Source organism: Sinocyclocheilus rhinocerous, unplaced genomic scaffold (assembly GCF_001515625.1).
Source record: "Sinocyclocheilus rhinocerous isolate Xijiao unplaced genomic scaffold, SAMN03320098_v1.1 scaffold1616, whole genome shotgun sequence".
NCBI classification, from domain to species: domain Eukaryota; kingdom Metazoa; phylum Chordata; class Actinopteri; order Cypriniformes; family Cyprinidae; genus Sinocyclocheilus; species Sinocyclocheilus rhinocerous.
The window spans coordinates 133,238-155,811 of record NW_015645077.1 but is presented as its reverse complement, the minus strand read 5'-3'; the positions used below and the strand labels follow the sequence as shown (position 1 = coordinate 155,811).

The window sequence follows — 22,574 nt, the reverse complement described above, 5'->3', positions numbered from 1 at the left end:
AGAAAGTATTATAATGTTTGCCTTTCTATTACTAATAATATAAAAGCAATCGTTATAATACTTTTTGTATACATTTTAATTCCTTTGTTTAACAGTTCTATCTGATTATTAGACAAACTTCTATCCGTATTAGACAGAACAACAGCGAACAAGAGGGAGAATGTGAGCACTGTGTGCTCAGGCGCTGCCGTTCAGTGCCGTCAAAATAAAAGTCTGTCGCGCTGTCAAAATAAAAATCCCGCCTCGAACGCATCGGCCAAACAGAAAAACTTATCGGCTGATGCCGATATTTGAAAAATGCCAAATATCTGCCGATATATCGGCCTTGGCGATATATCGGTCGACCACTAGTAACGAGAGTGTCCATGTTGTTTTCACATGTTTGTTTTGCTTACCAACCAGGAGGGAAGCAGCATAAAAGCAGAGCACAACTCTCAACCGGGGAGAATCCTTCTCCAGAGCATGATCTGTGTCTTGCCCGGTCCAGTTTGTTGAAACTGTGATGCATCTGTTGGGAATCTGCATGGTTGCTAACATTTTAACTCTTTGGTTTAAAATGCTGTTGCTCTAGTTGCCTGTTCTCTAGTGAATTCCTTAGTCCTGCTAAACGTAAGCTAAGAGTCCTGTTGCTCTGTTGTGACCGAGTGCCGTAAACTCTATTATTTTTCTAAAACTGTTATTCATCTGATTGTTTGTTTTCGTTGCAAGTTATGATTGGGAATTGTAGGGAGGCGGGCGCCATTTCATTTTCATAAACCCCTCTTTTGTGGCTAGACAGGGAGTGAGCGTACATTCTGCTGTTGATTTTCTTTTTCTTTGAGAGATTTAGTAAGGACTTAACTCCCTAGTTAGACTGAACTTTTGTTTGTTGTTTTGGCCTTGTCCCCTCCTGAAGCCTCTGTTCCCCTCCTAATTTATACTTCCTGTTCAAAAGAAACCCGGCTATACTTTGCTAGCCCGTAATAAATTTGTTAAAAAGATCTTGTTGTTGTTGTGGTGCTGTGGCAGGGCCCAGACAAATGCTCTTCAACCATTTAATATTGTTATGTTCTGGAAAACAACCCCTAGACACTCATAGGACGTAACACGACTTAAAAGCACAACTCGGAGAATGAGAGCATCCGAGGAGCGCGTGAATGCAGTAATTACACTGGCTCTGATGGCAGCAGGTAGCCTTCCATTAACTAAGCTAAACATGCTTAAATTAAAATGCCTAAAGCTAAACCTCCCTTGCACTCACATTTCTAAACCTGTTGTCCAACAAAAGAGAACATTATAACCTTTTTACTCCACAACACCAGTCAAATGCTTCCTTTTGTGATCTGATGAGGCTTCTTGTCACAGAATGAGGCAAAAAATATGTTCCATATGCTACTTTAAAAAGAATACATCGATTAGCAATAAATTAGGGTGACCATACGTCCTCTTTCCCCGGACATGTCCTCTTTTTGGACCTACAAAAATGCATCCGGCCGGGATTTCTTAATTGCCCAAAATCTCCGGGATTCGGCTGTTTTCTTAATCCCACTCCCGCTGAATCTCTGACCATTGCCGCCTGCTCCCGCAACATGTGTTTCGCTCCCGCGATTTTCATGTCCACTCCTTTAAACATTCTAATATTGTGTATAAGGGATTTCCTGGAGGGTCATGAGTTCCGCTACTTCTATGACTGGATATGTGGATTTTCTGTGCGAGGGCGCCCTCTGGCGTCCAGTATGAATGAAACCGACATCATGTGTTTATAGTGCTAATGGCCAATCCATCATTTTTGGGGGAATTTTTATTTTTTTATTTTTTTTTTTTTAAATAAGTATCGGTTCAGGCACCATTTAGGCACCAGAACAGTTTTAAAAGCATCGATTTGGCACCGGTATCGAAAAAAAACCAAACGATACCCAACCCTAGTCTTCAATGTCACATGATCCTTCCGAAATCATTCTGATATGCTGATTTGCTGCTCAAGAAACATTTCTGATTATTATTAATGTTAAAAAACAGTTGTGCTGCTTCATATTTTTGTGGAAACCATGATACATTTTTGAGGACTATTTGATGAGTACAAAATTCAAAATATCAGCATTTATTTGAAATATTTTTGAAATATTTTGTAACATTATAAATGTCTTTACTCACATTTGATCGAACCAATGCCTCCTTGTTGAATAAAAGTAGGCTATTAATTTCTTTAAAAAAATACTGAATGGTTGAATTGTGTCGTCATATTTAAGTGAGTGAAATCAGAACATTTTTTGATCCCATGGTTCTAACAGAGATAAATATCTTTTTACCAGTAATTCATGTTAACATTATAACTATTGGTACTCTTCTACATATTTGACATTGTACCTCTATGGCGGTCCTCAATGTCTATCTATGGCACGTCGGATCTAAGGTGGGAAAATGATTTCCTGAAGGCTCAGCAGTACAACATCCTGGCACTTTTCCCTTGCAATGACCAAATTAGTCTTAAACAGACTCCTGCAGGGTGCGAGAAAGTTCTAGTTATATATCATTCCAGCTACAGCCAATTCAAATCAACAACAATGAAATAAGAGTGTCATTTCAATGGGAGCATCTGTCTGCTTTCAAAAACAGGGATCTGAAACACAATCACATCAGGCTGACAATAACGTGCTGGCATATTTACTTGCGTATCAGATCTCAGATAAGGCTGGAAATGCTAAGTACGAAACAGCTACACCGTGACATTTCTCCTCAGCATCTGTCCTCCATCATGCTAAAGTTACGAGGATCATTTATCTCCTGCATAATTAACAGCATTGATGGATGGCCCTTTTTTTTACGTTTACTCTGAACTTCTGGGCTAACAGACCCACTTTCAGTTTCCCCACAATCCTCTGCAGGTTCATTAGCCGTCGTGGTGTTATAATGGAGGCAGAGGATGCTGAGTCATTCCCGAAGTCAGAGCCATGAGCTGGAGTCACCCCTCCAGACAATTCATCCTTCATATTTATCAGGATTAGGGATCATCCATGTGAATCCAAGACCCTGCATGTGCAGGCGTGCGTGTCTTTTATCGGCCACGCTGGCTCAGCAGCCGCTCTCTCCTTCCCAACATCCATTACTGGCAAAAATAAAGATGCATGGTCAATTATGCAAAGCCAACTTCACATCTGTCCTCTTCTGGACTAGAGTGAGAGGAGATGGATGTTTTAAAACATAAATCAAACCAATTACAAATTTAAAGCAGATCAGAACCAATCAGACGTGCTTGTGCAGAGAACCAGCCAATCAGGCGAAGTTTCACATTCACTTTAGTTTAAAGCCTGCACAGTGAAATATAAGCGTTGGTGTATTGTAATACATATTTCACGTGTTGTGTTGCTGTGTACACAATGAGTAAAAGCATCTAAGTGGGTCATCTTAAGCCCCAAGTATCTAGGACAAGCCAATGAGCCATGAGGACTGGTGAGAGTCCAACTCCACACGGTTCACAATGTCCAGAATAACAGCTCACTAATGAGAAAAAAACAGACTAAATATTGTTCATGATGACAACACTAAGAAGAAGGTGAAGTGGAGGTGCTTTCAACCAATTATTGGCCATTTTGTTATTATTATAGCATCGCTAATTAACAGAACTGCATCGTTTCCAGTTGATGGCACATCTTAAAATATTTAATAACTCAAAAATATTTGAAACAAAAAAAATGAAAATGTAATAATAATAATATTAATGCTAATGAATGTAATTATATATATATATATATATATAATATATAAAACAAATACAAATATTAAATACATTAAATATATTACATAGATAGATAGATAGATGCCTTACATTATTTTAAGAAAAAATATATAAAAATATACCATATTAATTATATTTACAGTATCAAATTAATAAATTATATTATCACATAATTTTAAGATTTTACTATTAATATTTAAAAAAAATATAATATATAATTATAAATAATGATATTAAATATAATTATATTAAATAAATTAACTACTGAAAGGCCAAATAATGATTAAAAATAGTTTTAAAAAAGGTGACTACTTGTCGCATCACCTAAAATAATATTCAAACACAATTTTAAATTGATTTTAATTTTCAAAATGTTCATAATCACATCAAACTACCGCTAAATATCAGTTACTGATACAAACTCTTATTGAGCACTGATCTTAAGTGGTCAACAATATTTTATAAGACATTTCTGCACTTGTTTGTGGTTTTGCTGCTACACAACACAAGGACACACCGACTGTAAATAAGTGTTTGGACAGACAGCCTTGAGATAATTAAACAAGTCTTTCAGGGTTGAGTTTTGTGCACTGCATGACAGGTCTTAGTAATAGGCCTAGCACTGATATTTTTTCTTTAACAAATCATGGGAATCTTCCAATACCACGTACACAGAAAATATTCAAAACAAATAACCAGAGACACAGCCATATGTCCAAACATGGGAAACCCAACACAAATAATCTGATTACACAACGTACATTTAGTTCAAATAACCCAGCATGATCAAACAAGTCAGTATTATGTAAGCAAATAAGTTGCTGCAAAGCACAGACATTAATATGAACTCATGTTGTATGAGAAGGAATAAGTAATCCGTTGTTCTCTACAGAAAATGCAAATAACACTCACAAGACAATTCTGGCCATAAGCCCGTGATTAAGGCAACGGAGATGAGTTACGCACAAAGAGGGCCATTTAAAGGCATGAAAACTGCTGCCGGGTTCTATTTATGACGTGCTGACACAAATTTCAAATGGTTTTCAACGGTCGTTTGATCGCGTCCAGTGTAGTCAGACTTTAGCTGTTGTAGACACGGTGTTACTCACCTATTGAGAAGAAACAAAGCAACCTCGGCGTCCGATCGCAGGCCTCCGCTCCTTGAGTTCTCTCCAGCACTGGAAAGCTGATCCAATATTTTACACGGGTCCTACTTCTTGCCTTGTCGTTCCGCAGACGTTTTCCTCTTTTGTTTTTTTATCTGCCATCTCTATCTTTCTGTCGCTCGGCTCGGCTAATGTCCATCCCATGCACTGAAAGCTCTCTCCTCCACATCACGAGTAGACACACCCCTTATTGCTGATTGGCTACAAGTTTGTTTTGCTATTCGGCCCGAATCAGTTTTCTAAAGTGTTTTTGAAAAATCACATACCCTGCCTTTAAAGCAACAAGAAACAATCTTAAGCAGTTTGTTTATCTCACTCAAGTGGGCATGTTGTCTGGACTCCCTCCATGCAAAGCTGCAAGTATATCAAATTAATTTAAGTCTGGACTCAAGCCAGTGTTTAACCTCAGAAATTATCGCTTCATTTCCTGACCAAAAACAACTGCACTACAGCACAAATGAGTCACTGGTAACAATGGCTGATGAAGATAGTGGAGTGGTGTGGATTACTTGTGGATTATTGTGATGTTTTTATCAGCTGTTTGGACTCTCATTTTGACGGCACCCATTCATTGCAGAGGATCCAAATCTGTTTCCATTAAGAAATAAACTCATTTACATCTTGGATGGCCTGAGGGTTTTCAGCACATTTTCATTTTGGGGTGAACTATGCAAAATGCTAATCTACTGGATTCTTCTGCTGTTTTATTCTCTGCCAGAAGAAAAATCTGCAAGCCATTTAAGTAATAGCACACCAATCAATAACTTTAAGCAATAATAATAATCATTCCAATCTTAGCAACAATCACAATCTAAGACAATTTAGTACCCATATAGAGATTAAAAATTCAAGACTTAATTGTATTTAACCAATCATAACCAAAACATCTAAAAAGAATCAACAATACTCTTAATTCAGCATGTAAATAGTTCAAAGACAAAAGTATGATTAAACTCAAAATAATTCGCGTTTACACTCTCAGAATAGTTTTTTTGCTGACATGAAGTCAATGAAGAATCCCGCTGCCCTTATTATAAACAAACACAAACCCATCTGTCTCAGCAAAAACAGTGCTCAATTTATTCTGGGCCTTTTCTGGAGTGAATGAACGATTCTGTGGACGTGGGTATGATATGAATAATTCACGTCGGGAAGATTTAAAATATGCATATTTGGAGCCCTTACACTTGGCATGTTTCATCACAGCACAAAACAAACGTCAAGATCTGTACAAACACCCCTGTTATTAATACACAAATCACACAATAGGCCCACACAAACATTATTATAAAGAAGATCCACGACAGCTGGAATAACAAGGGTGACGGGCATAATTTTTTAACAAGTAAAAGACTGCATTATGAAACGGGTCAAAAATTTAAATAGCCATTTTTACATTTAAAATAAAATATGCATGAGTCCTAAATGAGCACCGATTATACAGCTGATTATTTTAGCATATGGCTGATTGGTGCATATCAATGCATTTCATCGCTTCTCATCTCTCATTTTCAATCTTCTCAGAGCATCAGAGATCATATCTGCTGTCTGATAAAGGAGCAGCGCAGAGCCTGTTTAACTGAGGATTGAACCTGAGAGAGAGAGAGAGAAAAGTTTTCTCTCTCTGCCCTGGAGACACATCAAGCTACAACTGAAAGATCTTTAACTAAACACCCTCTGCTCTCCACCGACCTCATATACCACTCAAATGCTCTGGGGTTTCCATGTCCTGCTTGGGACTTTGTATCCATTTTAATGGAGCATTATACTATCTTTGTAGATCGTAGAAACCATTGGCACCAATAGTCTCTATGATCTAAGCTTACAAAGCTTTGGGGAAATGCCTGGTGAACATATTGGTCGTTTTGATTTTGGAACTGACACAATAAAGTGCAACAGTCGGGTTCCGGAAATAAAAATCAATTTTTTCCATAGGAAATTGATTTTCAATGATAACTTATAAAGCTTTAAATACAGACCTACTGTGAGTTTCAAGGTTGTTAAATGATGGTATGCTTTTGTTGAAGCCATCCGTTCACATTATTTCAAGTTATTTTTAAAACATCAGTTTAAAAGTTGAATTTCTGGTGGAAAGCTATATGATGCTGTACAGAAAATCTCACCAATCAGATTTGCGGTGAAAGGAGCTTGCATGGAATGCCAACTCCATCGAAGCACTTACTTCCAATAAAGGAAGGATTCTAGTCAAATCTGAATATTAAAGACTTTGGGTTGGTCGTTTGACTTGAGACAGCAAGCAACCACCTAACAACTACCCATAACATCTTAGCAACCAAATAGCAATGCCCCGACAGCCACCCACAAAACCATAGCATCATGCTATTAAAGCCTGAAATGTCATTACAAATGGTATCACTAATATAATGTTAATTTAATCAATTAATGGAAACGCACTAGGGCTGTCAAAAAAAATTAACATACATGATGCTGTTTTGTTTATAGTTGTTTAAGCAACTTAATTAATTATATATGGTTTATAAACATTATTTTGAACATTATGCATTTTTCTTCACAGATAGTCATGTTTAGGGTGACCATATTTTAGTTTTCCAAAAAAGAGGACAGTGGGGGGCGGGGTTCGTGGGCAGGGGAAGGAGGCAGGGTTTCACCTAACAAAGTAAACGTAGCAAGGTATTTTTTTGTTTGGTTGCTTGTTTTGTTTTTAGAATAAATAAAAAGAAAACAAGTCAATAGAACAGAAAAAGTATAGATAATGCTTGTGTTAGAGGGTCATTATTTATAATAAATAAAAAGAAAACAAGTAGAAAGGATAGAGAATGCTAGTGTTAAAGGCTCTTTTCTTTTTAAATAAAACAAGTAGTTAGAATAGAAATAGAATTGAGTGCAAATGTTAGAGGGTTAAGTTTATTTAATTAAAATAACAAGCAGATACAATTAGAATTAGGATTAGAATACAGAGTGCTAGAGTTCGAGGGTCAAATGAAGATGAAAGAGATGTATTTTCAGCCGTTTCTTGAAAATTATTAAACTCAGCTTCATTCCACCAGGAGGGAACAATTCATGAAAAAAATCCATGAAAGTTTTATCACAGGTTAAAATTTAATGCAAAATAATAATAAAATAAATAATAAAAGTCAAATTTTGGGCGATTAAGAAATCCCGGCCGGACGCATTTTTTAGGTCCAAAAAGTCCGGGGAAAAGAGGACGTATGGTCACCCTAGTCATATTATCTTACTGAATAAACGTGCATTAGTAATATTTTGCTCGATGCGCCCTCTTGTGGCCTCAGAAGAGAAGCCAAAAGCTTTTCTACACCCTAACTGAAATTATGCATTTTAAATTTGAATATAATTCGAATTTTGATAATATTTAAGTACAAAATTCGAATTTAGTTTTTCTGCCATTTTGACAGCCCTAAAATGCACCCAAACATCCATTTTAAACAGGAACGATCTAATGCATGTCACCATGTGGCACATATTCTGAGCATCAATGCACCAGATGCTAGACAGCAGGGGTCAGACCATCACACACATCAAGAGAAGCCAATCTCTCCACATTTATTCTAGAGGAAAACCTCCAGTGACACGAGCAATGATGGATTGTCACATCCGTGTTTTAAAATCAGCAGTACAGTGTGCTCTGGGCTGTAAGGACAGGGTCACCGGGGAGCTCGTGCCCTTGTTGGCATTGACTGAACATCCTACAGATTAATTCATAACACGCACGCGCCCAAACATCTGATGCATCTCGAACGCATCTGTTGACTCTGAGATTAATAGTATGAAATAAATTCTTTCATTCTTTCTTCAGTCGCAAAGAAATTAAGGTTTTTGAGGAAAACATTCCAGGATTTTTCTCCATATAATGGACTTCAATGGGGACCAACGGGCTGAAGGCACCTTTCAATGCACCTTCAAAAAGCTCTACACGATCCCAGTCGAGGAATAAGCGTCTTAATTAGTGAAACGTTGTCATTTTCTTAAAAAAATTTAATTAAATTTAGGCCTATATACTTTTTAACCAAATGCTCATCTTGCACTAGCTCAACTTCACGCATTATGTAGTCATGTTGGAAAGGTGAGATGGTTTTTCGTCCTACCCTCTGAACCGAAGTACAGACGAAGAGCTAACCGCACGTGACCTTTCCAACGTGATTACTTAATGCGTGAATTTGCGGACGCGCATCGCGGAGCCAGTGCAAGACGAGCATTTGTGGTCGAAAAGTATATATATTATTTTTAATTTTTTTAAATGACCAATCGTTTCGCTAGATAAGACCCTTATTCCTCGGCTGGGATCTTCATTCCGTTGGCCACCATTGAAGTCCATTATATGGAGAAAAATCCTGGAATTTTTTCTTCAAACACCTTAATTTCTTTTCGACTAGAGAAAGAAAGACATGAACATCTTGGATGACTTGGGGGGTGAGTAAATTATCAGGAAATTTTTATTCTGGAAGTGAAATAATCCTTTAATGTTAGCATATGGTTCGCGTTATTTTTGGGAACCAACTCCTAATGTTCTAGAAACAATCTTTTATGTTTTTAATAACCAAAAACTAACGTTCCCGGAACATTAAGGGAAGGTTTTTGAGTAATTACCTTCTCTAAAGAACGTTCTGTGAAGGTCATTTTTCAGAACCAAAAACTAATGTTGTCTGAATGTTAAAGGGGTCATATGATGCACGCGTTTCAGAAAGGCGGGGCATAGAGGAGAAACAATAATGTACAGTATGTGGAAAATAATGTGTTTTTTTTACTTTAAACCGCATAAACACATTTCATTACACCAAATACACAAAATAATGTTCTTTTTAGCAGCATCATATGACCCCTTTAAGGAAGGTTTTTGTTTGACAACCTAAGAACTTAAACAGAGTTCAGTAAAGCTTACATTACGGTTTATTTGATTTAAAACCATACTGCCCTAGTGAAAAATTCCTAAAGCAATATGAACAGTAAATTTCTGGAATTTCTATCATAATCTGGAACCATTATGGAAAAAATATGAATCCGTAAATAATCAAATAAGACGCTATACTGGATAAAGTTAAAGTTTTCAGATGCTTAATTTGTTATGTTTCACGCGGGAAATCTGGGAAACTATGACCTAAAAGACATACTTACCGTAGTATGTTGTAAATTCTCATTGGGATCGCTTTCTAGTTCTGACAGAATTTCCGTTAGAAATTTCTGATCAGGGCGGGAACCAAAAACGGTTAGCTGAGAATCAAGAATCACTAACCTAAACGCAGCCGACGTTGTTATGGAAATACACGCAGTCCAGATAAACAAACACAATTAAAGCGAGTCAATTAACATTTCGCGCCCAGCACGCGCGGTCTCTAGTGATGCCGCAGTCACGCGCTTCAGCATTTCTGTCGCCTCATCGCAATTCCGCACAAAATAATGCCATTCATTTGTAAGTGTGTATTATTGTGTGTACATACCTGTCATAATTCCGCACGGTGTCCTGCGTGTGGGGTGACTGTGCGACATCATGGCATCCAACGCGTCTCTCCTGCCAGACGCGGCGCTCTGCGCGCGCACACGCTTCCAGTGAGGAGTGCGCGCGCTGTACCCGCGTAACACGCGCGCGCACATTTGTTGGAACCATGCTGCCCATCGAGTAAAAATTATTATTTAGAAATTAGTAAATAATAAATTATTATATAAAATACAAGACATTATTAATATTCTATGTTTACTTTTATTTTTTAATTATCACTAGAATTACATTATTGATGTTTTAAATGATTACTAGAATAATAATGTTAATAAATTGATTTTTTTATTATTATTTAATTATGATTTTAATATTTTGATTATTATTACACTACATACACATAATCATTACAAAATAACGAAATAGTAATAAAACTGTATTTAATAATAAATCAGAAGATCAGTTAGAAGATCAGGCCCTTTCTTTCAGAACACGCAACACAACTCCTTGTTCAAGCTCTTGTTCTATCCAGGCTGGACTATTGCAATGCTCTCTTGGCAGCTTTTGTTAGTTTTGACTGCTTTTATTGTCCTCATTTGTAAGTCGCTTTGGATAAAAGTGTCTGCTAAATGACTAAATGTAAATGTAAATTATTATATAAATACACAAACCACTATTTATAGTAATATATTAATAGTAATACTATAACTAGTGGTTTGTGTATTTATATAATAATTTAATACTTATATTAATATATTATTTATATAATATTTATATATAATAACTATTAAATAGTAATACATTAGTAATTATATTATTACAACATATAATCTTAAATTGATAGTTTTCTTTGTTTCTTTGTTTGTTTAAAGCCAAAAATCCTGTCTATAAAAGCATAAATAGAACTACAGCGAAATATCTATTCATAACACACTACATAACTACAGAATTGATTAATATTAAATATATGCCACGAATTGTTTACTCATGGATTGAGCTGGAATCTTCTAGAATGATTCAACTTTATATAGCTGTACTACGTTTTTAGTTTTGTAGTAACCTGTCTTTGATATGAATTAACATGCAAATTAATAACTGAAATGTAGTCAATATTTAATTTTACTGACACGTGTGTTGAGAACAGTGTTGTTTTAGCATAATTATAATTAAGCAAAATAAGTATCATTTTAATTTAGTTCGAGTTTTAGTATTTTTGTTGTTTTTATTTTTTTTATATTTGTATAGTTTTAAAGTTTTATTTCAGTTTTCGTTTTTGTTATTCAAGTAAAACTAAATTAAAATGAGAAATGTTGACTTGGCAACTAGACGAAATAAAAAAAAAAAACGTTTTTAATATTTTATTTTAGTTAACATTTATTTTATTTCAAGTAATGATTTTTTATGGTTTTAGTTTTAGTTAACTATTTTAACCCTGGTTGAGAAATTTTTTTTTTTTACATTTTACCAGACTGACAGTATTCGGGGTCTGAGTCTTGACAAATGGCGCCCTCTACTGAGACAACTGCAAAACTGCATCCTCTACACTTCAACTCCTTGCAAAAGAAAACTAACAAGTCAGTTTAAGTAGCCACAACATTTACTCGTGTTCGTTTTAGCATGTTAATATAAACCATTAAGACAGAAAAAGAAAACAAGATTGATTGGTAAAAAATAGCTTCGTAAAATGAACCGGCCAAAGATGATGCTCCACTGCTGACTAAAGTTTTGTTCTTCCTCCTCACTGAAAGCCTAAAGAAGCTTTAAAGTAAATACTGCCTCCAAATATACACAACGGAAGATGGGCTGAACATTTTCCACAGATGGTTCTTCATAGAACAATTGAGAAATGTGCAAACTGTACTATTTACATTTAACAAGTTACACTAGACCTCTAATATCAGTCTATGGTAGTGAGTGTAACGTCCGAAAATGACAGACCTCGCAAGATTTCGCATGGAGCGAGATGGGAATTTCATAATATATGATCCCTGGTTCTGTCTCGCCTATTTAAGCGAACATGACGACATGTAGAAAGATGAGCACTATCACTCATACTCAGAGATGTGAACTTTAGAAACAGTGTCTGTTCATTTCATGTGGACTCTGTATATAATACATGGAATATGTTCTCCGTATTCCCGTTTCACAGGGACGCAGAGTCACGTTTTCCGCAGTCCAGTCACAGCTGAAGCCAGTGGTGCCTAAAAAACCCCCACGCAACTCAGTTCCCAAAGCGACTTCGTCCACGAGGGCCCCCCCTTCCCCATCCACCCCGATGAAACGGTGGCTCGTTTCCAAATCTGTCCGGGCCCCTTTCGGGTCCTTGATCCCGCCAGTGCGGTTCCTCTCCTCTAGGACCCATTGGGAGCCTGTGACGGGGGAAATCGTGTCTTGGAGGACCCATCATGCGCATGCGGAATCGCCCTGCAGGGGGTTCTCCGCACATGGGGTTGGGGCCCCTAGGGGGCATCATTTGAGGGGCCATATTGGGAGGGGGCAGGATGGGACGGGGCCCGTTATTAGCGAAAGGGGGCATGAAGGGTGGGCGGAGCCCCACAGGGGGGTGTGGCGGTAGGGGTCCCGGTCTGGGCCCCAGAAACCCCCTGAGAATAGGCGGACTGAGTGCTTGAGCTCCTGTCGGGTCCATGTGAATCTTGGGAGCCTCGAGGGATTCATTTGAAGGTTCTTCGGTTGGGGTTTCTGTTATTACAAAAGACAAAACCATCACTAGCTTTAGTAAACATGTTTAGCTACAAACAGACAGCCTTTGATTTCTCCAACATCATTTGCATTTATATATAAACCAAGTCAAGTTTCCAAGTGAATCAGGATATTCATCACCATCACTTGATTTTATGCATCTGGAACTGACTTGATGGCGGAAAGTGACTGTTTCATATCAGAATAGAGTTTGAAATCACTGAAAATTTTAGTTTTAACAACCCATAAAGCTAAATAATTCAGAGATTTTACAAACCATTATGGTTTCTTTGGAGTTACGTGCACTGGTAAATCATTTACAAGACAATTTGAATCATGAATCGTTTAAAAATTGGACCAGGAACATGTATCAAGTTTTTTAGCCAATTTTGATTTCATGTTGAATTGAATTGTACATCGAGTTACAGCTGACTGATACCTGTGACGGATGGAGGAGGACCTGCGGGGTTCATAGAGGCCACCGGGGCGGCAGGAGGGAATCCTGTTTAAAAACAAGGTAATAATTCATGTTAAGGTGACTTAGTGTTATTATTTCATTCTGGTCTATCTATTCATCTAGACACTGACAAAAGGTTTGGGGTCGGTAAGATTTTTTTAAAGATCATCAAAAATACAGTCAAATTATGAAATATTATTACAATTTAAAATAAGTGTTTTCTATGTGAATATACAGTAAAATGTATTTTATTTCTGTGATGCAAAGCTGAATTTTCAGCATCATTACTCCAGTCTTCAGTGTCTCATGATCCTTCAGAAATCATTCTAATATGCTGATTTGCTGCTCAAGAAATATGTCTTATTATTATCAATGTGGAAAACAGTTTCTGTGCGGCTTCATATTTTTGTGGAAACCGTGATCCATTCTTTCCCCAGGATCCTTCGATGAATAGAAAGTTCAAAGGAACAGCATTTATTTGAAGTAGAAATCTTTTGCAACATTATAAATATTTGTACTGCCACTGTTGAACAATTTAATGCATCCTTGCTGAATAAGGAAACCAAGATACATTTTTTTAAGGATTCTGATTAATAGAAAGTTCAAAAGAACACCATTTATTTGAAATAGAATGATTTGTAACATGATGTCTTTACTGCCACTGTTGACCAATTTAATGCATCCTTCCTGAATAACAGTATTAATTTCTTTCAGAAAAGGAAGTACCTGCAGGCATCTGTGGGGGGTTAAATCCAGGAGGAGGGAATGACGGAGGGGAGGCTCCTGTGATCATGGCTGGAGGTGGTAAACTCATGTTAGGAGGGGGTCCTGGGACATTCAGTGTAGCAACAGGTTGAACTGAAGGGCTCTATAATGTCGAGAAGAGGAACAGCTGTGTGAAAGGACATTTCTAACAGCAATGAGACTTGAGAAATCAAAGATATGTTTATAAGGACATGAGGAGGTAAAGAGTGTTCTGCTGTATTCTTTATTGCACACAAAACACAAATAAACACTTTAGATACAACCTTTTAAACTACACCTGAAAGTTTTGAAATCAAAAGTGAGGATCAATCCTGGAAGAAGTTGTAAAGAATAATGTCACATGTGCAAGGTAATACTATTTCGATTTTTCATGTGAAAAACATATAAAATTGATTTGCTGCCATCTGAAGCCATAGATTCAAAACTAAAGATCTTACATGTACAGGTACTGTACAACATTCAGACCTCAAAACACTGAAGATGTTTCTTCTTCCATCATGTTTTTATACCCAGAGTGAATAAAAAAATAACTACCGTTTAATATTGTATGATAAAGCAAAATCCATTGCCTGAACCTTGCATAATATGCACTCTGAAATGTCAGCACCAACTTGAAGAGACTTTGGAAGTTGGTGTAAAATCCTGTGGAGAACATCCTCATGCCAAGGTGCAGGCATGTGTTTGGCAAACTTATTTTCACCAAAGTGATCTCAGTGCATGATAGTACTTTACAAGAGAGAGCCAGGTTGTTCATGAGAGAGTGTGAATCTGTGGTAACATCTCCATGATGGTGAAAAAATTGTGGATGACATTAAATATACAAATGTAGAAGACAGCAAATCGCCATCATCTTTGACCAGCAACATGACTCCAGTCCATCAATTAACGTCTTATGAAGTGAAAAGCTACCTGTTTGTATGAGACAAATTTATCATTAAGACTTTTTAACTTCAAATCATCCTCTATCCATAATATTGCTTTCTCCAATGAAAAAGTTGAATCAGGAGAGAAATCTGCACAGACCAAGCACCGTTTTCTATTGAAAACGGTCCAAAACAGCTCTAAACAATTATGTGGGTGGATGCTTTTTCACTGGAGGAAGCATTATTATGGACTCGTATTTTGGGCAGAAGGGACGTTTAAAGTTGAAACTTATTTTAACGTTTTAAGTTGTTTCTTATAAACGCAGCTTTTCACTTCACTAGATTGATGGACTGGAGTGGTGTGGATTACTTGTGATGTTTTTATCAGCTGTTTGGACTCTCGTTCTGACGGCACCCATTCACTGCAGACCATCCACTGGTGAACAAGTGATGCAATGCTACATTTCTCCAAATCTGATGAAGAAACAAACTCATCTATATCTTGGATGGCCTGAGAGTGAGTACATTTTCAGCAAGTGTTTACTTTTGGGTGAACTATTCTTTTAATGAAGCATTAGCACAAACTCAGTTTCACATAGCCAGTCTTTGACTACCAGCATAAAGTCTGGTCCACTTTGCAACTTTTCCTAGGCTACCCACTGAATACTTTACACAAATGTTGCCCTGATTTACAGTCTGGACGAATTGACAATATTGTTGACAAAGTCTGCAGATTTGAGAAGACTCGTTTCACTGAAAAATCACAGTGTATAATGAACACGGACTCGGATATTTTTTTTTTTTAGCTTCAGACTGCAAATCGATCCAGTGGGAGGATATCAAACATGTTTTGAGAACACTTACTGTCTTCATTTGCCATGTGTCTCCTAGAGCGTGTTTCTGTGTTTGTTGTGTTCGTAACAACTTGAAAATCTGATAGAATGTGATCCTCAAGCATTTAGTGTATGATTACCAGTTTTAATTTGTAACCATTTTCAAAGCCAGCAAGGGTGTGATGCCTAGTGTTGTAAAATCTGTTCAGATTTGAAAATTTGTGTAGTGTATTCAAGCCTCTAAACAGTGAAAAGTTGGTCTGCGCCGTATTCAAGGCACCTGGCCAGGTCATTTTTTTTTTTTTTATCTTTAGATATTTTTTTTATCTAAAATATTACCACAGTAATAGATAACAGCACAGTGTGCATTAATGTAATCATTGTTTAATGTGTGCATTAATGTAATAATTTCTGTCTGTCCAGAGTTACAGTGGGGAAAATATTTATTTGATCCCCTGCTGATTTTGAAAGTTTGCCCACTTACAAAGAACGGTCTGTCACTTTTATGTTAGGTTTATTTTAACGTATAGACAGAATATCAACAAAAAAATCTAGAAAAAACACATTAAATAAAGGTTAGAAATTGATTTGCATTTCAGTGAGTGAAATAAGTATTTGATCCCCAAGCAAAACATGACTTAGGCACGTGGTGCAGAAACCCTTGTTGGCAAGCACAGAGGTAAGACGTTTCTGGTAGTTGGTCGCCAGGTTTGCACACATCTCAGGAGGGATTTTGATCCACTCTTCTTCACAGATCCTCTCTAAATCCTTAAAGTTTCTTGCCTGTAAAATATATTATGTTATTAAAAACTTTTTGACTGCCTTGAGGCTAAGATTGCCACGGAGAGAATTTAGAGGGAACTTTTTAAGTTTTGCTCTAGTAATAGTTATATATATATATATATATATATATATATATTCGCTTTTCAGCAATTCTTTTTATAATTCTTTATTGTTTCAAAGTTTCAGTGAATGGACTGAATCCCAGATATCCACTGACCATGGCTGGACTTACCATTGGGCTTGACTGGGCTGCAGCCCATGGGCCCTGTCTTGTAGGGGGCCCTGCCTTTACACTCTAAAAAACCCTGGGTTATTTTTTTAACCCAAATGCTGGTTTGAGCCTTTTGGGTCGTTTTTTGGGGTTCTTTTTTCAGTGTTCGGGGTAGTATTTGTGTTACCCAGCTCCTGGGTCAAATGTAACAACCCAGTGTTTGGGTAGTTTTTGTATTACTCAGATCCTGGGTCAGACGTACTATTTATCGTAGAGTTATTTATCGCGGGGATTTTGCGTCTTCTCTTCACGAGAGAGCAGTTCTAAGCAGCATCGAATTGATGCATTCTTCGGTAAAATACAGGTTTGTGTACATTTTATTTTATCTATAAAATCGTTACTGTGCTGTATATCGTTCAATTTTAGGCAGAGCAACATACAGGCGCGCGGTGTGATCACCTTTAACGAGTGTCGCGGTCTTTTCGCGTGATGGAAAAGCCTGATGCTTTGCATAAAATAAACGATTTTATTCATAAAGATAAATGTCCTCGGAGCATTAGAAAAGTTTAGAGGATTTAAGTTAATCTGTAAAAATTATTTAATGTATGAAGTAAAAAAATAAGCTAGTAATATAGTAAAAATGAATACACCCATTATGCTGGGTAAATTTAACACAAGATGGGTTCCGTCCTATATTTACCCAGCCCTTGGGTTAATAACAACCCAAATTGGGTTGTTTTTAACCCTGTGATTTTTAGAGTGTACCCGTTTATGTTTGTTTGATTTGTTCAATTATATGCCAGTCAGAAATGATCAGCCGCATTTCCACTTTAACACAAGATGGGTTCCGTCCTATATTTACCCAGCCCTTGGGTTAATAACAACCCAAATTCAACCCAAACAGCATAAACTGATATTTATGATTATTTCACATAGAACAAGGACACATGTATTGAATTGCGTCTGCGCCAATTAATTTGTGATCACATGGCTACTTTAAACAGCTCCATTAATCATTTAGCTCAGCACATTGATAAAGATAATGATACATTCTCATATGTTCACACCTCATTTCTTTACAGAGGATGATTCTATATTAATGTTCCACTAAATTATGCGATTTGAAGAGTTTTGAGCGCTCTCTCTCCCGTCTCACTGCCATCACACATAGTGGGGCAGAAATGTCATCAAAAGGATGTAAAAAAAAAAAAATTTTTTAAACATTTGCCATTTAATGAGTTTTTAGAGCCTATGATAGAGTTAGCCTATCACACAAACAATTGTTTTTCAGAATATCTGCATGATCACAAATGTAAAATAGGCTAAACAACAAGTTTCAGAGTAACTTCAGACACAAAATTCCGAAAAGAAAATAGACCAAACAGCAGAACCGCTGCGTCTCCAAGCAACACGGTGTTTTGTTCCTCAGCGTTTCACGGACCAGTAAATGATTCAATCAGGCTATAAGTACAGTCGTTTGCGAAGTTAAATGAATTAGCATTTTAAACGATTCGGTTGATTTAAGGATTCAACTCACTCATTAAGACACTTGCTGCCACCTACTGGCGGTTGTAGTTTCATATTTTAAATAAGTAGCTTATTTCATTTTTGCAATCATTTAATATTTCTACATTAAAATGTTATAAACAACATAATTTTTGCAGAATCTAATGGATTTTGTTGATAGTGTTTTCATTTGATTGTTAATAGCCAACATGTCTTTTTATTCTGATTGAATTTATTGATTAAATTTGACTCTGACATAAGAGAACACAGATATGACAATACATTTTTATAATACTAATACATATTTTGGCTTTTTTTTGCTCAGTGTTATTTCAGGGTTTTGATCTCTCAACTGAGAGAACACATCCTGTTTTTCGAATTATAATGAATATTTAATATTACATCTAAACTTTAACTGGGCTAGACATGTTGCATATTAATTGTACTATATATGAACCTCAAAGCATATTTAAATTTTTGTGTATTTTGTGTTACTGCATCATGATTTCATAGTTGAGGACATTTGTAGTATATAGATATAGGACCCAAACATAACCTCAAGGCCAGGGGCCCCCGGCCCCCTAAGTCCTGCCCTGCCACTGACCCTAAAGGCACAATCCTCACAAACACTATAATGTGCATGCAGCATGACGGCAGGACGATGACATCTAGTGGCACGTTTTGCATGTTGTGGCTGCTTGTTCTGGTTAGAAAACCATACAAATACAAGTAGTTTCAAGACTCCCACCTTTAATAGACTCCGTGAAGAAGAGATTAATGCAATAGTTTCTAACTAACAGTACTTAGCATTAGACTGTCCTTTTGGAGATTTCAATCGTTATGCTCGGTTATTTATATACTGTTTTAGAATAATTTCATATACAGATTACTTTAAAGGGGTCCTATTATGCTCTTTTACAAAGTCTTGATTTAGTTTTGGGGCTGTACTAGAACATGCTCTCATGCTTGGTGGTTCGAAAAACCCATTATTTTTCACATAATTTACATTATTAAAATACCTTTCTCCCCAGTCTGGCACAAACGGCTCGATTAGTTCCGGGTTTGATGAAGGCCTGCCTTCCGAAAAACAAAATGACCCAGAAAAATATTGAACAAGAGGATCGCGCAGAACCTTTGCACGCACGGATATTGCAAGACATATTAGAGTGGTAACGTTATAATTGTTTTGTTTATTTGGCTAAATCATATTTTAGATATGATGTCAACAACCGCTTAATGCTCAGGAACAGAGTTAAAAATAAATTCCAACCACTGTTTCCTTACGTCGTCCGCTTTAGGAAGGCCAAACAAAGACATTTGGGCACGGAACGAGCCGTTCGTTGTAGTTCTTGAAAAGGGATTTTTTTAAAACGAAATATCTCCCTTTGGAGTGGACTTTGAGATTTGTAACTTTCTAGATCTTTTTTATGCCCAAACATACACACTACACACTGACTAAAATTAAAAAAGTGGAAAAAGCATAATAGGACCCCATTAAACACTATACACTAATTACATAAAATTCTACTATAAATGACTGTTTACAGGTGCATATTTAAAATGTCATTTAAAAATAAGGTAACACTTATTTTCTAACACTTACGTTTGCAAACATGAGATAGGCCTCAGGAACATGTATTAATTTGGGTTTGTTCAGTTACAAAAAAATAATATTGTTCACTTATAATACAAGAGCTAAAGTTAACTTAATTTAACTTGAAAATGGTTAAAGATAAATAGTATGTGTAGAAATGAACATTCTGATTAATACATGATGTTTAAGTATTGTTCAATGTTTTATTATAATACCTAATGCAATAACTAATGAATAGAGCCTAATTGTGAAGTGTTACCAAAAATATTTAAGTTATACATTGTAACCAAAAAATATTTAGACACTTAAATCACAACTCATTTGTCTAAATGGCATTGTATTAGGTATCAAAATACTAAGCAAGCAAAAAAAGAAAACCACGTAGTGTATGATGGGCACAGGCTCTGATTCCATTCAGTCGTCGGAGGACAAACGTTTGATATTTTAAGCCGATTTTAAAACATTGCTTTCATTTTTCATGCATCTCCTAGCAGCAAGCCACGTGTTTCTGCCTGAGATTGTTGTGAAAGTGGTAGATCCTCAGTCACTTAAGTTACTCCTCTGTAATGTTTATTTTAATATCAGTGGTGGTCCTGGGCAAACCAAATATTTCATTATGGGTCCGTATGCTGACCCTGAGCTCGGTCCTCAACACGGAGACGGATCTCACTGACAGTAACGTCACACTACAAGAAAACAGCCCTTCACATGACGAGATATCAAATATTTAACAATGGACTTAAGATAAAAGTGCACTTCATACAAAAGAAATGCCATAGATGAACTACTTCAGATTATAAATACTAAATGATGTTTGAAGCTGCTGTGAAATACCCATAAACTCATTCAATATTAATATAGCCAATATTAATATTCAATACTAATACATTTATAATAAAGTTATGGTGCTATGCAATCATAAACACAGTTAGACTAAAGAACTAAGGCACTTTATTTCCATGAACTATTCAGTTGGGGTGTCCTTCTGTCATATTGCTGTTTTTGCCACTTTATAAACATTTTATAAGCCTAACAATCAATTAAAATAGTAGTAAAATCATTTTTAGTCATAATTACAAAGATGCATCAAGTCCACCAGTTTTTCAACATATAATTTCTGTGAAAAACAACATTTCAGTCGTGGGAGATAAAGTGGCCACAAAAGCAAATGGACACTTGTAACTACAATTGTATGTACAAATGTATTTCCATCAAAATATCAAGACCTGGTTTCACAGACATGCATTTTAATCTGGGACTAGGCTTAAGCCTGTCTGTGATACCGTGGTGTTTTAAAAAAAAAAAATCATTTCTGAGAGTGAAAATTGTTTCAAGGTAAATGCTACCTCAATTTTTTTTTCTCTGTGTATGAAGCAAGACAAATAATGTAAAAAAAAAGGCAAAAAGTCTTGCACAGTGGTTATCCTGCAAGGACACCTGGGTAAATGCAGGGGGAGCTAGCTTCACAGATCAACAAACAAAAACAAAAAAAAAGACTTTGAAACCAGTTGGTTAAAAATAATTGAAGAAGTGGCTCAGAAAAGTAAGAAAAGCTCTATCATAATGTGTGTACATATGACATTAGGTTTGAAATTTGACATCTAATGCAATGAAATTCAGAAACTAAGTGTGACTGAAGTGTCCAAATCCTTTTTGGGGCCATAGAATGGAATGGAATAGAATAGAACAGATAAATCACAAAGAACATAATGAATCTTCTGTCAAATTAGATTGTGTTAAGGTCATTAAATGTTTAGTATTAAACATGTAGTTGGATGCATTTTACAAAAACAGTTTTGCATGGTAAGAATCTCTGTATCGAAATGTCTCATGACTTCTTTATTGAAGCCAAGTTATTTAACTATGACTATATTCGCAGGATGCACACAGTGTTGAATGCATTGCCAACAGTGATCTTTTTCTTGAATACTAATTTGATTGGGCGGCCAAAAGCAAGGTATTTTTAGAAAAAACATGCAAGGTTTATCAAAGCATATTACTTATCGTTTCACATACTACAAAATATAACAGTATGCCATTTAAATGACAGTGTGCATTATACAGTTCTGCTAGAATAATATTCTGAAAAAAGTTTTTTTTTCGCAGCGATGGCATAGAAGAACCATTTTTGGTTCCCCAAAGAACCTTTCAGTGAACAGTTCTTAAAGGGGTCATATGATGCGATTTCAATGTTTCCTCTCTCTTTGGAGTGTTACAAGCTCTTGGTGCATAAAGAAGATCTGTAAAGTTGCAAAGACTAAAATACATCAACTTCACGCTGTGGATCGCCGGATCGGCTTTCACCGTGGACGAAGCAGAGTCCAGCCCGGGGTCGTCACGTGTGGTTGCCGCAAGCCCACCCGCCTCCGCTCACTCTAGCCCTCCGGCCAGGCCCGGACTGGCTATCGGGAGCACAGGGAGAATACCCAGTTGCCTGGCGGCTGATTTGGCCCGCTGCCCTGTTTTTATTTATTTTTTTATTATTATTAAGATTTTATATTTATGCCTTCTCAATGTACCAAAGTGATCATTTCCGATTTTTTCATTCGA

At 36.5% G+C, this 22,574-nt stretch overlaps 2 protein-coding genes across 2 annotated transcripts in view; both read right to left on the bottom strand.

The window, feature by feature from the left end:
- The window catches only part of LOC107705640 (T-lymphoma invasion and metastasis-inducing protein 1-like), an 81,614-nt gene extending 71,257 nt beyond the window's left edge, over positions 1-10,357 (bottom strand). The window contains exon 1 of the mRNA XM_016509032.1: positions 10,317-10,357. The gene's annotated coding sequence lies outside the window, so the exon portion shown is untranslated. The remainder of the gene's footprint in view (positions 1-10,316) is intronic.
- A 1,449-nt stretch (positions 10,358-11,806) lies between these two features.
- Positions 11,807-22,574, bottom strand: part of LOC107705626 (splicing factor, arginine/serine-rich 15-like) — a 27,667-nt gene continuing 16,899 nt past the window's right edge. Inside the window, exons 16-18 of the mRNA XM_016509017.1 lie at positions 14,196-14,337; positions 13,452-13,514; positions 11,807-13,012 (exon numbers count right to left, since the gene is read on the bottom strand). Coding sequence (XP_016364503.1) covers positions 12,534-13,012; positions 13,452-13,514; positions 14,196-14,337 — 684 coding nt within the window. The 3' untranslated portion in view covers positions 11,807-12,533. The remainder of the gene's footprint in view (positions 13,013-13,451; positions 13,515-14,195; positions 14,338-22,574) is intronic.